This window comes from Rhipicephalus sanguineus, chromosome 10, assembly GCF_013339695.2.
Source record: "Rhipicephalus sanguineus isolate Rsan-2018 chromosome 10, BIME_Rsan_1.4, whole genome shotgun sequence".
NCBI classification, from domain to species: domain Eukaryota; kingdom Metazoa; phylum Arthropoda; class Arachnida; order Ixodida; family Ixodidae; genus Rhipicephalus; species Rhipicephalus sanguineus.
The window spans coordinates 128661969-128675799 of record NC_051185.1 but is presented as its reverse complement, the minus strand read 5'-3'; the positions used below and the strand labels follow the sequence as shown (position 1 = coordinate 128675799).

At 48.1% G+C, this 13831-nt stretch overlaps 1 protein-coding gene across 1 annotated transcript in view; it reads right to left on the bottom strand.

Annotated features, from left to right (window-relative positions):
• Window positions 1–13831, bottom strand: part of LOC119406732 (EGF domain-specific O-linked N-acetylglucosamine transferase) — a 346078-nt gene that overhangs the window by 313348 nt on the left and 18899 nt on the right. Inside the window, exon 4 of the mRNA XM_049420193.1 lies at window positions 2162–2259. Coding sequence (XP_049276150.1) covers window positions 2162–2259 — 98 coding nt within the window. The remainder of the gene's footprint in view (window positions 1–2161; window positions 2260–13831) is intronic.

Genomic DNA, 13831 nt, shown 5'->3' with positions numbered 1-13831 from the left:
CAATGTCTGGCCCTCCATGCAGCGGGATTGTCGCATCTGGGCGTGCTCCTGCATTCAATGCCAATGCGCTAAAGTCACCAGGCACGTCACATCACCACTCGGAACATTCCCTCAGCCTTCTGGTCGGTTTGAGCACGTCCACCTTGACATCATAGGACACTTTCCCTCGGCTGGACCCTAACGCTACTGCCTCACTGCCATCGATCGGTACACTCGATAGCCCGAGCCATGGCCCCTCGAGGGAATCACCACGGAAGACATCGCCTCAGCCTTTTTCACCGGCTGGATTGCTCGTTTCGGCGCCCTCCGCCGTGTAACCACCGACCAAGCACGATAGTTCGAGTCTCACCTTTTCAGGCTCCTCGGGCTGACCATCGGTTTTGAACGCTTGAGGACCACCAGTTACCACCCCCACCAACGGAATGATTGAGCATTTCCACCGACAGTTCAAAGCAGCCATTATGTGCCACTTGGACTCAACCTGGCTCGAGGCCATCCCAGCCGTCATCCTCAGTCTTCGCACCACCTTCAAGCCGGACATCCACGCTACACCAGCAGAGCTCGTCGACAGGAAACTACTCCGTCTCCCAGGTGAATTCCTTGCTGCACTGCCATCCAGCACTACGACGTCAGATCCCACCGGCTTCGTGCTTGCCCCACTGCTGTTACTACGATAATAAACAGTCACGTTTTATGTTGGGATGCGTCCTTCCATCGACACGGCATCCCGCAACAGCATAGTTCTGTGCTTGTAAAATTAAAATACCCAATGGCTCTCAGCTGTTCAGGCCTGTGCAAAAGCTGTACCATCTAGAACTCGCCACCTCAGGCCCTGGTCTATGATAAATATTAGAAGATAACGACGATGGGACTAGCGTGTTTTGAGCGAGCGGCTGGTGTCTCGCGCTGAACTGATTTGGAATGGCAAGAATGGACGCGTTGCAAATGTGCTCTGGGCAACAAAGTCGCCCCTTTTTCCACTTTTCTACAACGAAGCTTCCTTTCTCCTACAGTCACCGTCAAGCTCCCAAGAACAGCACATTTTCTGAGTGTGCAAGGCCAGCGCCTGAGGAGGCGTTGGTAAGGCCAACGTTCAATGCATCGCGGAGATGCGTGGAGAGTCCCAAATTTCATGCACAGTTCTACCTGGAAGCTTTTATAAACCAACTTTTCAGCTGTCCGTGATAAAGACACTCCTTCTTGTGGTACTTGAAACTGGTGTAAGAAACACACAACTGTTTCACGACATGCTGGCACATAATGCAGTTGAGATCATTCGTCGCTCCCAGTTATCATAAGCTCTGACGAGGACACGACAAATCATTCGAAGCGGCGCGGTGAAGACGCGGGACTTGAGACATGCTTGAGACAACCAGCCGAGACATTCGAAGTGAAGCCGCTGTTAGGCGTCGCTGCTAGTTGGCACCACGATGAAAACACTGAGATCGTCGACGTTTTGTTACCAGCGCATCGTCACTCAACGCCTGGGGGCCAGCTGAACACGTTATAATACTGTTGATGCCGCAGGTGCTGAACGCACCGTTCAGCTTTCGTACGCTGTTCGCCGTCGAAATAAAATAACTTCTACACAACGGACGCAGTTCATACTTGGCTCAAAAAACTTCTGCATACCAAGCTATCAAGTAAAGGCCAAATCTCGAGCTTGAAATTTTATATCACTGCTCCTTTAAAGCAAATATGAACGTACACCAAATCGCCCAACAAAAAGTTCTCTTAAGCACGTTTTTATTGCGTTATTAGGTTTCATAGGCTGGGCTTTTAAGGAAGTTATGAATTTTGCTGTTGTACGCTTCCCTGTCGAGCAAGAGGTTATCCTTGTCAGTGAGGGCAACATCCAGATCTTGTATTGGACATGTTGTATTGACATACTATCTTTGATAGGATGCCAGCGCTCTTGAGTCAGTAGCTCTCTCGAATGTCAAGACACCTCATGCCTTTCTCTGGAGCTGCAAATTTAATTCTTCACGCAATTCATAACAAAGCTCTGTGACAAGAAAGATCAGGCGGACATGAGGCATGCAAAGGGCAGTGAAGCTCACCTCTAGAAGGCATGCTAACAAAACACTTTCTTTGATTGGAAAAATTACTTTGTTTCGTGTTCCAATGAGAAATTTCCAATTGGGCACAGTGAGACACTCACCAGCCAGCTGAATCCTCTGGACAGGAACCAACACTGTATCTGTCTTGTGCAGAGCAGCCAGGCTCGTATCCCCAGCAAGATGTTGCATTGATGAAATGCTGCACGACATTCAGACACGAACACCAAGAGATATCTGAGAGGACTTAAGAAACTGCAAAATCCTACTCGGTGCTTCGAAATAGAACAGGCCGTTAATATTTATGATTCATCACACGACTCCTGCAGTAGTGGAACCAACGATTCAAGAATGAGAAAAACAAAAGTACAAACATGCAACATTTCAATGTGTTTAAACAACATCAGCTGCCAATTCAAAGTGAGTTCACTCAGCTAGTGAGTATTCATGCTCCTATATTCCAATTTTTGCAATTCAACCATCGTGTCTGGAAATAAAAATCAGAAATCACAGGTGCTCAATACATTCTACATCAAAAGATTACTATAAATGGTGGCACAAGATGAGGTGCAATGTAAAAGCAACATTGTCAGGACAAGCCTAGAACAATGTGCTAAAAGTGCATAAAATAAACATGTTGCAATAAAATCGTGACAATGATGTGAAAAGCTACTTGAAAAATGCAAGGTTACAAGAGGAAAAGAAGAGACAGAAAAAAATGCCCTTTTTTGTTCTCGTTTGTTTTTCAAGCAGTTATACACCAATTGGTACAATGTTTAAAGTGTGCGGCTAACATTTGAAAAAGTACTACAAACATTTCTTATTGGCTGTCACTCTTATAAGGTTGACTTAATTAAACCAAGCTTATTCGACATTTCGGAATCCCACATTGTTTGCCAATACTTGCCTAGTTTTCTTTTTCAGCAAGAATGGCTTCAGATATATGGAATAAATGGCTGCGCATCAATGCAAGTGGCAGTTTTATCTGCAAGCGCCACGCCTCTGCGCACCCGGCATATAAGAATTGTGCACTGGTTAGAAGCATAAGTGGCGTGCATTAAACAATAAAACTTTTTTATTGAAGAGTTTTTTTATGGTTTTGTATATTAATATCAAAGCCTTTACGACATTCGCTGCCTTTCGTAACTTCAATTTGAGTCGCACATAACCTTAAACTGTGGAGATGCTTTGTTATGGATATAGGATGTAAGAAATACAGTGGAAGACGAAGCATGCAAGTTGTGTTAAATTCTCAGCAAGGCTTGTAATTCTCTAAGGTGCATTTGAATGTTTAGTTACTTTCACATTCCATGATATGCCATGGCAGCATGTTTGGAGCACCTTAACATCACCGAAAAATGAGGACAGAGGGAAAAGGGAGACAACGCTTTTTTCTCTGTCCTCGTTTTTCAGCGCAGTGAAGTTATTTCATCATGTCTTACAATCTAGCCCAAGCTTCCGTGCTTCTAATGTTTGGAGCCCTTCAATTCAAGGGTCACTGCGGTCCCTCCCACATTGTGAGAACTTTTTCGCTCATGGTTGGTTGTGAAACAGCAGCAACTGATGGTCATAAGTGTTCTGAATGCACTTTCCATGTAAAAGCTCCATTTATTGAACATGATGATGATGATGTTAATATGTGGCTTTTAGTGGCAAAGGGCCATGTTTTTCCAAAGAGTGTCATGAGAGATAACGGAAACATAACAGTGATCAGTGATTTACGATGATAGGTAACGGGTGTGAACTATGATTTATGTTAAGTGGCTGTATACAGCCCAGATCTGAATGCACTTTCTATGTAAAAGCTCCATTTACTGAACATAATGATGATGATAATATGTGGCTTTTAGTGGCACAAGGGCCATGTTTTGCCAAGAGTGTCATGAGAGATAATGGAAACATAACAGTGATCAGTGATTTACGATGATAGGTAACGGGTGTGAACTATGATTTATGTTAAGTGGCTGTATACAAGCCCAGATCTGAATGCACTTTCTATGTAAAAGCTCCATTTACTGAACATAATGATGATGATAATATGTGGCTTTTAGTGGCACAAGGGCCATGTTTTGCCAAGAGTGTCATGAGAGATAATGGAAACATAACAGTGATCAGTGATTTACGATGATAGGTAACGGGTGTGAACTATGATTTATGTTAAGTGGCTGTATACAAGCCCAGATCTGAATGCACTTTCTATGTAAAAGCTCCATTTACTGAACATAATGATGATGATAATATGTGGCTTTTAGTGGCACAAGGGCCATGTTTTGCCAAGAGTGTCATGAGAGATAATGGAAACATAACAGTGATCAGTGATTTACGATGATAGGTAACGGGTGTGAACTATGATTTATGTTAAGTGGCTGTATACAGCCCAGATCTGAATGCACTTTCTATGTAAAAGCTCCATTTACTGAACATAATGATGATGATAATATGTGGCTTTTAGTGGCACAAGGGCCATGTTTTGCCAAGAGTGTCATGAGAGATAACGGAAACATAACAGTGATCAGTGATTTACGATGATAGGTAACGGGTGTGAACTATGATTTATGTTAAGTGGCTGTATACAAGCCCAGATCTGAATGCACTTTCTATGTAAAAGCTCCATTTACTGAACATAATGATGATGATAATATGTGGCTTTTAGTGGCACAAGGGCCATGTTTTGCCAGAGTGTCATGAGAGATAATGGAAACATAACAGTGATCAGTGATTTACGATGATAGGTAACGGGTGTGAACTATGATTTATGTTAAGTGGCTGTATACAAGCCCAGATCTGAATGCACTTTCTATGTAAAAGCTCCATTTACTGAACATAATGATGATGATAATATGTGGCTTTTAGTGGCACAAGGGCCATGTTTTGCCAAGAGTGTCATGAGAGATAACGGAAACATAACAGTGATCAGTGATTTACGATGATAGGTAACGGGTGTGAACTATGATTTATGTTAAGTGGCTGTATACAAGCCCAGATCTGAATGCACTTTCTATGTAAAAGCTCCATTTACTGAACATAATGATGATGATAATATGTGGCTTTTAGTGGCACAAGGGCCATGTTTTGCCAAGAGTGTCATGAGAGATAATGGAAACATAACAGTGATCAGTGATTTACGATGATAGGTAACGGGTGTGAACTATGATTTATGTTAAGTGGCTGTATACAAGCCCAGATCTGAATGCACTTTCTATGTAAAAGCTCCATTTACTGAACATAATGATGATGATAATATGTGGCTTTTAGTGGCACAAGGGCCATGTTTTGCCAAGAGTGTCATGAGAGATAATGGAAACATAACAGTGATCAGTGATTTACGATGATAGGTAACGGGTGTGAACTATGATTTATGTTAAGTGGCTGTATACAGCCCAGATCTGAATGCACTTTCTATGTAAAAGCTCCATTTACTGAACATAATGATGATGATAATATGTGGCTTTTAGTGGCACAAGGGCCATGTTTTGCCAAGAGTGTCATGAGAGATAACGGAAACATAACAGTGATCAGTGATTTACGATGATAGGTAACGGGTGTGAACTATGATTTATGTTAAGTGGCTGTATACAAGCCCAGATCTGAATGCACTTTCTATGTAAAAGCTCCATTTACTGAACATAATGATGATGATAATATGTGGCTTTTAGTGGCACAAGGGCCATGTTTTGCCAAGAGTCTCATGAGAGATAATGGAAACATAACAGTGATCAGTGATTTACGATGACAGGTAACGGGTGTGAACTATGATTTATGTTAACTGGCTGTATACAAGCCCAAAACCCTGCGCACCAAAGGTGCACAGAACACAGTATTAAAAATCGTGAGGGTGGCGTCAAATGTGTGCAGTGAGAATGAATGGCAAGTGGTTGTGGCAATAAAATCATGGGGATATGGCATTAGCACGAACGCCTCGTCAACGCCCTTGAGTCCAAGGGCCGCGAGGCAGGTGCTTTCTTTGATGTAGCCACCGCAGCAGCAACCTCTGTTCAGAGGTCGTGCTACAGATCGCCAGAAAATATTGTCACATGGTCGTGACGTCGACGAAGGCAGCAGTCAGCACGTCAGAGATGAAACACTTTATTTGGCGGAACTTGTGGCCGGGAAACTGAAAGTAAAACTACAGCAATACACTGATAGCAGCGAACAGAGCATCGACCGTCGATTAACTGACAAGCGGTGAAGTGCATCGGCGTTTAAACATGTGCCGTCGAATATTTATCGCTGGCTGTCGTGCAAATTCTAGAATAAGCTCGAGAGCTTGTGCGCAATCTTAACAAAACGATCTACAATGATCGCAAAGCTTCTCAAAGCACGTGGCAGTGCCCCCTTTGAAAAACTGAAAAAGCATCGTCCCGAAGCTTAAAACAGAACGGGGGGGGGGGGGGGGGGCAATACAGGCAACAATAAATAACAACAATACAGCAAGAAAGTACAATAAACAATAAGCAGAAGTACAGTCCTCAGATTCACTAACGCGTGTAATATGTTTTGAGGCGCACGACATGGACGACTTCAGGTCGCGCACTGCACCGCTGAGAGTTCGTAATGCCGTCAGGGGCAACCTCGTAGTCGAGTGCGCCGAGGCGTCGAAGTACCCTGTACGGTCCGAAGTATCGTCGAAGAAGCTTCTCACTAAGTCCCCGTCGGCGTATTGGCGTCCATACCCATATACACGGTCACCGGGTTGGTATTCCATGTGGCGCCGTCGAAGGTTGTAGCGGCGGCTGTCAGTCGACTGCTTGTTCTTGATCCGTAGGCAGGCGAGCTGTCGTGCTTCTTCGGCGGGCTGTAGGTAGGTGGTCATGTCGATGTTTTCCTCGTCGGTCACATTTGGTAACATGGCGTCGAGCATTGTTGCCGGGCTCCGTCCACAGACCAACTTGTATGGCGTCATCTGTGTCGTTTCTTGTACGGCCGTGTTGTATGCGAAGGTCACGTACGGAAGGATGGCGTCCAATGTCTTGTGTTCGACGTCAACGTACATGGCCAGCGTGTCGGCGATGGTCTTATTTAGACGCTCTGTGAGGCCATTGGTCTGCGGGTGGTAGGCGGTGGTGCGGCGGTGGCTCGTCTCGCTGTATTTGAAGATTTGAAGATCGTCTCGCTGTATTTGAAGAAGTCCCGCTGGCCTAGTCGGCGGTGTCTTCCGTCGCTGACAATCTCGGCAAGTCTTAATGTAGTGGGCGACGTCGGCAGAAAGGCGCGGCCAGTAGTATTTTTCCTGTATTCTGGCGAAGGTGCGAGAAACACCCAGGTGTCGAGACGTCGGGTCGTCGTGCAGACCCTGGAGAACCTCTGGCCGCAATGTCGAGGGTACCACGACAAGGCAATCAGCTCGAAGCGGTGAGTTCTTTAGGAGAACACCGTTGCGCAAGAAAAACGACGTCAGTCCCCGCGTGAGTACCTTCGGAACAACGGTGGAATGTCAAATTCTTGAAGTCATAGGCTCCACCGTGCGAGCCGACCTGAAGGGTCCTTCACAATGCGTGGTGGTCACTCACAACTTTGAAGGGCCTGCCGTAGAGGTAGGGATGAAACTTGGATGTAGCCCAGATGATCGCTAGGCACTCCTTTTCTGTTGTGGAATAGTTCGTTTCTGCCTTTGATAGTGACCGGCTAGCATAACTAATGACCCTTTCCAGCCCGTCAGTCTTCTGCACAAGGACGGCGCCGAGTCCTACACTGCTTGCGTCTGTGTGGATTTCCGTATCGGCATATTCATCGAAATGCGCTAGTATCGGAGGCATCTGAAGGCGTCGTTTCAGTTCTTCAAATGCTTCAATTTGCGCCGTTTCCCACTTGAATGGCACGTCGGTCTTCGTGAGGTGAGTTAGCGGCTCGGCGATTCGTGAAAATTCTTTGACGTAGCGCCTGTAGTAGGCGCACAAGCGGAGAAAACGGCGCATGGTTTTCGTGAATGCAGCGATGGCAGCTGTTTTCCGCGTGTCTGGGCTAACACCATCCCTGCTGATAACATGACCTAAAAACAAGAGCTCCTCATACGCGAAGCGGCACTTTTCAGGCTTCAAGGTGACGCCGGAGGTCTTGATTGCTTCAAGTACAGCTTCAAGGCGCCAAAGGTGTTCGCCGAAGCTTGAGGCAAACACAACGACGTCGTGCAAGTACACGAGGCACGTCTGCCACTTCAAACCAGCCAACATTGAGTCCATAACACGTTGGAATGTCGCAGGTGCCGAACAAAGACCGAAGGGCATCACCTTGAACTCGAACAGGCCGTCTGGTGTTATAAAGGCCGTCTTTTCTCGGTCTCTCTCATCGACTTCGACTTGCCAGTAGCTGGTCTTGAGGTCCATCGACGAAAAGTACTTCACGTTGTGGAGTCGATCCAGGGCATCGTTTATCCGTGGAAGAGGGTACACGTCCTCCTTCGTGATTTTGTTCAGGCGACGATAATCGACGCAGAAACGTAGGGTTCCATCCTTCTTCCTCACTAACACTACGGGAGACGCCCACGGACTCTTCGAAGGCTGGATGATGTCATCGCGTGGCATTTCTTTGACTTGTTTCTTAACGGCGTCCTTTTCTCGCGTCGAAACCAGGTAGGGACTCTGACGGAGTGGTCGAGCATTTTCTTCCGTTATGATACGGTGTTTAGCAAGGGGCATTTGCTGGACCCGTGATGACGACGAGGAACAGTCCTTGTATTTCTTCAGAAGGCATGGGAGCTGTTGCTGTTGGCGGGCGGGAAGGCTTGGGTTTACATCGAAGGATGGCTCAGGCATTGCGGTTGTTGTAGCTTCGTCAGAATCTGAAAAGGCAAACGCATCGCTGACAGCCAAGAGTTCTTCGATGTACGCAATCGTCGTGCCCCTGCTCAGGTGTCTGTATTCTTGGCTGAAATTCGTTAGCATCACGCTTCCTTTTCCTTCATACAGCCGAGCAATGCCTCTTGCGATGCAAATGTCACGGTCTAGCAGGAAACGCTGATCGCTCTCGATGACACCTTCGATGCATTCAGCCATTTCGGTGCCGACGGGAATTATGATGCTGGATCTAGGAGGAATGGTGACTTGATCTTCGAGCACATTCAGGGCGTGTTGACATGGGTTCGTATCCGGTGGTGTGGCTTTCTCCGACGATAGAGTTATTGACTTCGTTCTCAGGTCGATGACGGCGCCGTGATGGTTTAAGAAGTCCATGCCAAGTATGACATCCCTCTCGAGCAATGTTGCAAGATTACGAAGCTCACAGCATAAGTGCGATTATTAATGGTGACTCTCACTGTGCAGACTCCAGACGGCGTTATTAGATGGCCTCCAGCGGTCCGGATTTCGGGGCCTTCCCAAGCAGTCCTAACCTTCTTCGGCCTCACGGCAAACGGTCCACTGATGTTAGAATAATCAGCTCCGGTGTCGACGAGGGCTGTGGCGCTATGGCCGTCGATAAGAACGTCGAGGTCGCTAGTTTGTTGTCTTGCGTTGCAGTTAGGTCGTGGCGTCGGGTCACAGCTACGTCGGTTTGTTCCGCTGCTTCTGCGTTGCGTCATCAGGTCTACTTCGGTCCGCGATGTTTTGTCGTCAGGGCTCTGTCTGGTTCTCATTGTACAGCAACCGCACCTCCATCGGTTGCTGCCCTTAGTTTTCCGGATGCGGGCTAGGTGACCGGCTCCGGGTTGGGCCAGTGTATCGTCGACATTAGGGAGAGGCGTAGCGGCCTGGCGATGGCGATCGGGGAGGTCCTCGGGGGGTCCACTGCGCTCCTGCCAGATAGTCGGCGATGTCGCGTGGCAGCTCACCACGCTGTGGAGGCGGTGCGTTGACGGCGAAGCCACGTAGGCCCATCTGACGGTACTGGCAGCGGCGGTATGTGTGGCCGGCTTCCCCGCAGTGATAGCAGAGCAGTCGGTTGTCAGGGGCACGACAAACGTCGGTCTTTCAGGGGGCGCAGCGTTGTTCAGTCGGCGGGCGGTAGGGCGTCGGTAGTGGTGGCGGTGGTGGTAGCGGCGGTGCCTGGCGGCAGAACTGCTGCGGCGGCGCGGCGTCTTGACGCGGGCGAGGAGGAGTGTTGTGGCGGACTGCAGCGGCGTAGCTGATCCCTTGTGGCTCAGGCTGCACTAGTTGATGTGCTCCCAGGGATTGCTGTATTTCCTGGCGTGCGTCGTCAGTAATCGAGTCTACTTGAGGTTGCGAGGACGGCAACAGTTTTCGCAGCTCCTCCCGCACAATCGCTCTGATCGTGTCTTGGAGGTCGTCGGATTGCAGCGCTTGAACCTCCTTGTAGGTCGTCGTGGGAATCCGGCGGTTGTACTGCCTCGTACGCATTTCAAGCGCCTTTTCGATCGTTGTGGCTTCCGAGACGAATTCCGCGACAGTCTTAGGTGGGTTACGAACAAGGCCGGCAAAGAGTTCCTGCTTGACTCCTCGCATTAGGAAGCGGATCTTCTTCTCCTCGGACATAGCGGGGTCAGCATGGCAAAACAGGCGGACCATTTCTTCAGTGTATAATCCGATGTTCTTGTTCGGCAGCTGTATACGAGTCTCTAGCAGAGTTTCGGCTCTTTCCTTCCGGACGACGCTCGTGAAGGTGTCCAGGAAAGCGGCGCAAAAAAGGTCCCAGGTTGTGAGCATGGCCTCTCGGTTCTTGAACCATGTTCGAGCGGCGTCTTCCAAGGCGAAGTACACGTGCCGTAGCTTCTCGGGATCAGTCCAGTTGTTGAAAAGAGTGACGCGGTCGTACCTTTCAAGCCAATTTTCCGGGTCTTCGAGCAGTGACCCGCGGAAGGTAGGTGGCTCCCTCGGTTGATGTAGCAGCACAGGTGCAGGCGCCATGAGTGCTGTCGCCGTCGCTGATGTGGTGGGCATGGTCGGGGTGTTCCTGGTCTTGTCAGGTAGCGGCCCGTACTCCGGTGGTAGACCTTGTTGCCTACGGCTAGCTCGCTGGTCGTAGCTGGCGATGTCTTCTCCGCGACGTGGGCTGGGTTCACGTCCTGACGGGGGCGTCCGGAACATGGACGAACAGCACCTCCACTAGATGTCACGTGGTCATGACGTCGACGAAGGCAGCAGTCAGCACGTCAGAGATGAAACACTTTATTTGGCCGAACTTGTGGCCGGGAAACTGAAAGTCAAACTACAGCAATACACTGATAGCGACGAACAGAGCGTCGACCATCGATCAACTTACAAGCGGTGAAGCGCGTCGGCATTTAAACATGTGCCGTCGAATATTCCAGCGTTATCGCTGGCTGTCGCGCTAATTCTAGAATAAGCTCGATTGTGCGCGTCTTGCGCACAATCTTAACAAAACGATCTACAATGATCGCGAAGCTTCTCAAACAATGAGGCGCGGTTCGCGCTGAGCGTTGCTGACAGTCTTTGTGGGCGAAAACCGAATACAGTCGAACCCGGGTATATCGAACTCGCCAAAAAAACGTTTATTAGTTCGATATATGGCATAATTCGATATAGGCCCGCTATAGGATTTGATTACACAAAGGCCCATGCCAGTAAGAAAAGTACTTTATTAATATGGTGGCTTACTTGCCTGCCCTGTTTTGGAACAAAATACTAGTCCTGGATTTCCTTCCGTTTCAACGACTTCGCTGCCTGCGGCAGCACGCACGCCTCCACGTTGTCGAACGAGTCGGAGCAGCCTCCCATATTCACGCAATAGCGTCGGACCAACGCAAGTGCACTAATCACTTCGGAGGATGTAGGCAACGGGCCATCATCAATTTCCTTATTGCTGTCGCTTTGGCTCGTGGTCGGCACGACGTCTGCAACGTAGTCCTCATCTTGTAGCTGGCCCATGATGGCGACATCATCGTTCACACTGACGAACTCGTTGAATGTCAATACGTACGCGGTGGCGACGTCGGACTTCTTCTCACCGCGCTCGACTCGATTTATGATTTCGAGTTTCGCGGCGAACAGCAAATTCTGCCTCTTTACACAAGCCATGACCACAGCGCGCCAAGAAATTTCACAGAGCTCCAACAGGCAACACCACCAGCATGGACCACGCTGAATGAGGACTCGAGGAAAAGAGGCAGCAGCAGGCACGCAAGCATAAAGAAAGAAAAAATGGCGCTCACTTGTACCGCCTCCGCACCTCAGAGAAAGCACGACGGCCTCTGATTGGCTGTAAGCACTGCGAGCAGGCCAGGATCATTTTTTGCAGGGGGGTGTTCGCCCGTGCATGGCCAGGTCTAAACCACTTTTTCTACGGTGGCCCCGGTAGTTTTCCCCGCCACCGCGAGGGAAAGCCAACTAGCTGGGGCACTTTTCAGGCACATGGAGTTTGATATATCAGTTGTTGTTGCTATTTTCGTTCGATGTAACAGTAACTTTTGCTATATATTCTCAATGTAAATTTACCGTATTTAGAAATTGTTCTATATACGGAATAATTTGATATAAACGGGTTCGATATAGTCGGGCTCGACTGTACAGCAAAAGTGGTAATAAGAAACGCACGTGGCAATATGATGTGACAACTAGGCACATCTTTAAAAACGCTAACAATGATTCATATCTAAAAAGCGGATCCGAACCGAAGAACATCAAAGTACGCAGTGGAAATTGCTGCAGGTAGGGTAATGAAATGTGCTTTTTTCTGATAGTGTCTCTTTCAATGCACTGGATTAGGACGTGGAGCATGCTAGGTGGTTCTCCACACCTCTCACACCAGGGTGGATCACCACCGCACAAAAGGTATGCATGTGTGCTGTGTGTGTGTCCTATTCTTAGCCTGGTAAGTGTTATTTGTGTGCAGCATGAACTCGATACTGGAGGCCAGTTTTCAAGGTTCAGCTTGATAACATGTAGTTTATTGTGTGTTTCACTGTCCTATAAGCGCTGCCAGTAAGCCCTAAGTGTTTTCCTCAGAAGGGGCTTTTTAGGTCCACTGCAGAGACAGCTATGGATGAATCGGCGGTGTTTCGCAGGACGGATGCAGCTGGTCAGTCAACACATTTCCTTCCATGTCACGGTGCCCTGGCACCCAGCATACTACAACATGTTGTTTAGATGCATAAATTGTGCATACTAGTGAGTACAGTGAGATGATGACAGGATTTTTTGTGCGTTTTGAGAGTTTTCAAAGCTTTTACAGTGCTTAAGGAATCCATGTATATAAATGCGTGGTGTAACTTCAACTCCTTATTGTGTTTAATGACCACCAGTATCACATAAGCCTCAGCTGTCAAAATGCTTGCCTTAGGGTGAAGAACACCAGCATCTGAAGAGGATGGATCGACTCTGCTTAGGACACACCAGCGTGAGACTTCGAAGCATTGGTGAAAAATTCAGAACAAGTGCTGCGGTTCTAGGAAGTACGTGTGGATGTATGCAATAGGCGCGTGCTTTGTAGAGAGAGAGAAAGGTAAGACAGGGAAGTTAACCATAAGAACTCTCCGGTTTGCTACCCTGCACGTGGGAAGGGGAAAGGGGATGTAAAAGAATAAAAAAAAGAAGAGATGTTATGACAGCACGCGACAAAATACAACAACAAAAAAGCAAAATCATGACCATAGTCCAAGTACTACATAGCAGCATTTTGTGCCAACAGTCACAGTTTGATATTGAGTCCGGTTGCTTGTAAAAACCACAAGAACGCCTTCAGAGCAGCTCGTGCTGAAAACTGGGCAGGCCAGGGCCCTAGGATTTTGTTCTCCGTGAGAGGGCGGTTGTCCAGCTGGCCTAATGCGGCTCAGAGGGCCACTCTTTCGGAGTTGAAGCGGGTGCACTCACAGAGAAGGTGCGCGGCTGTTTCGCTGCACCCGCAGACTTCACATGACGGGCTCT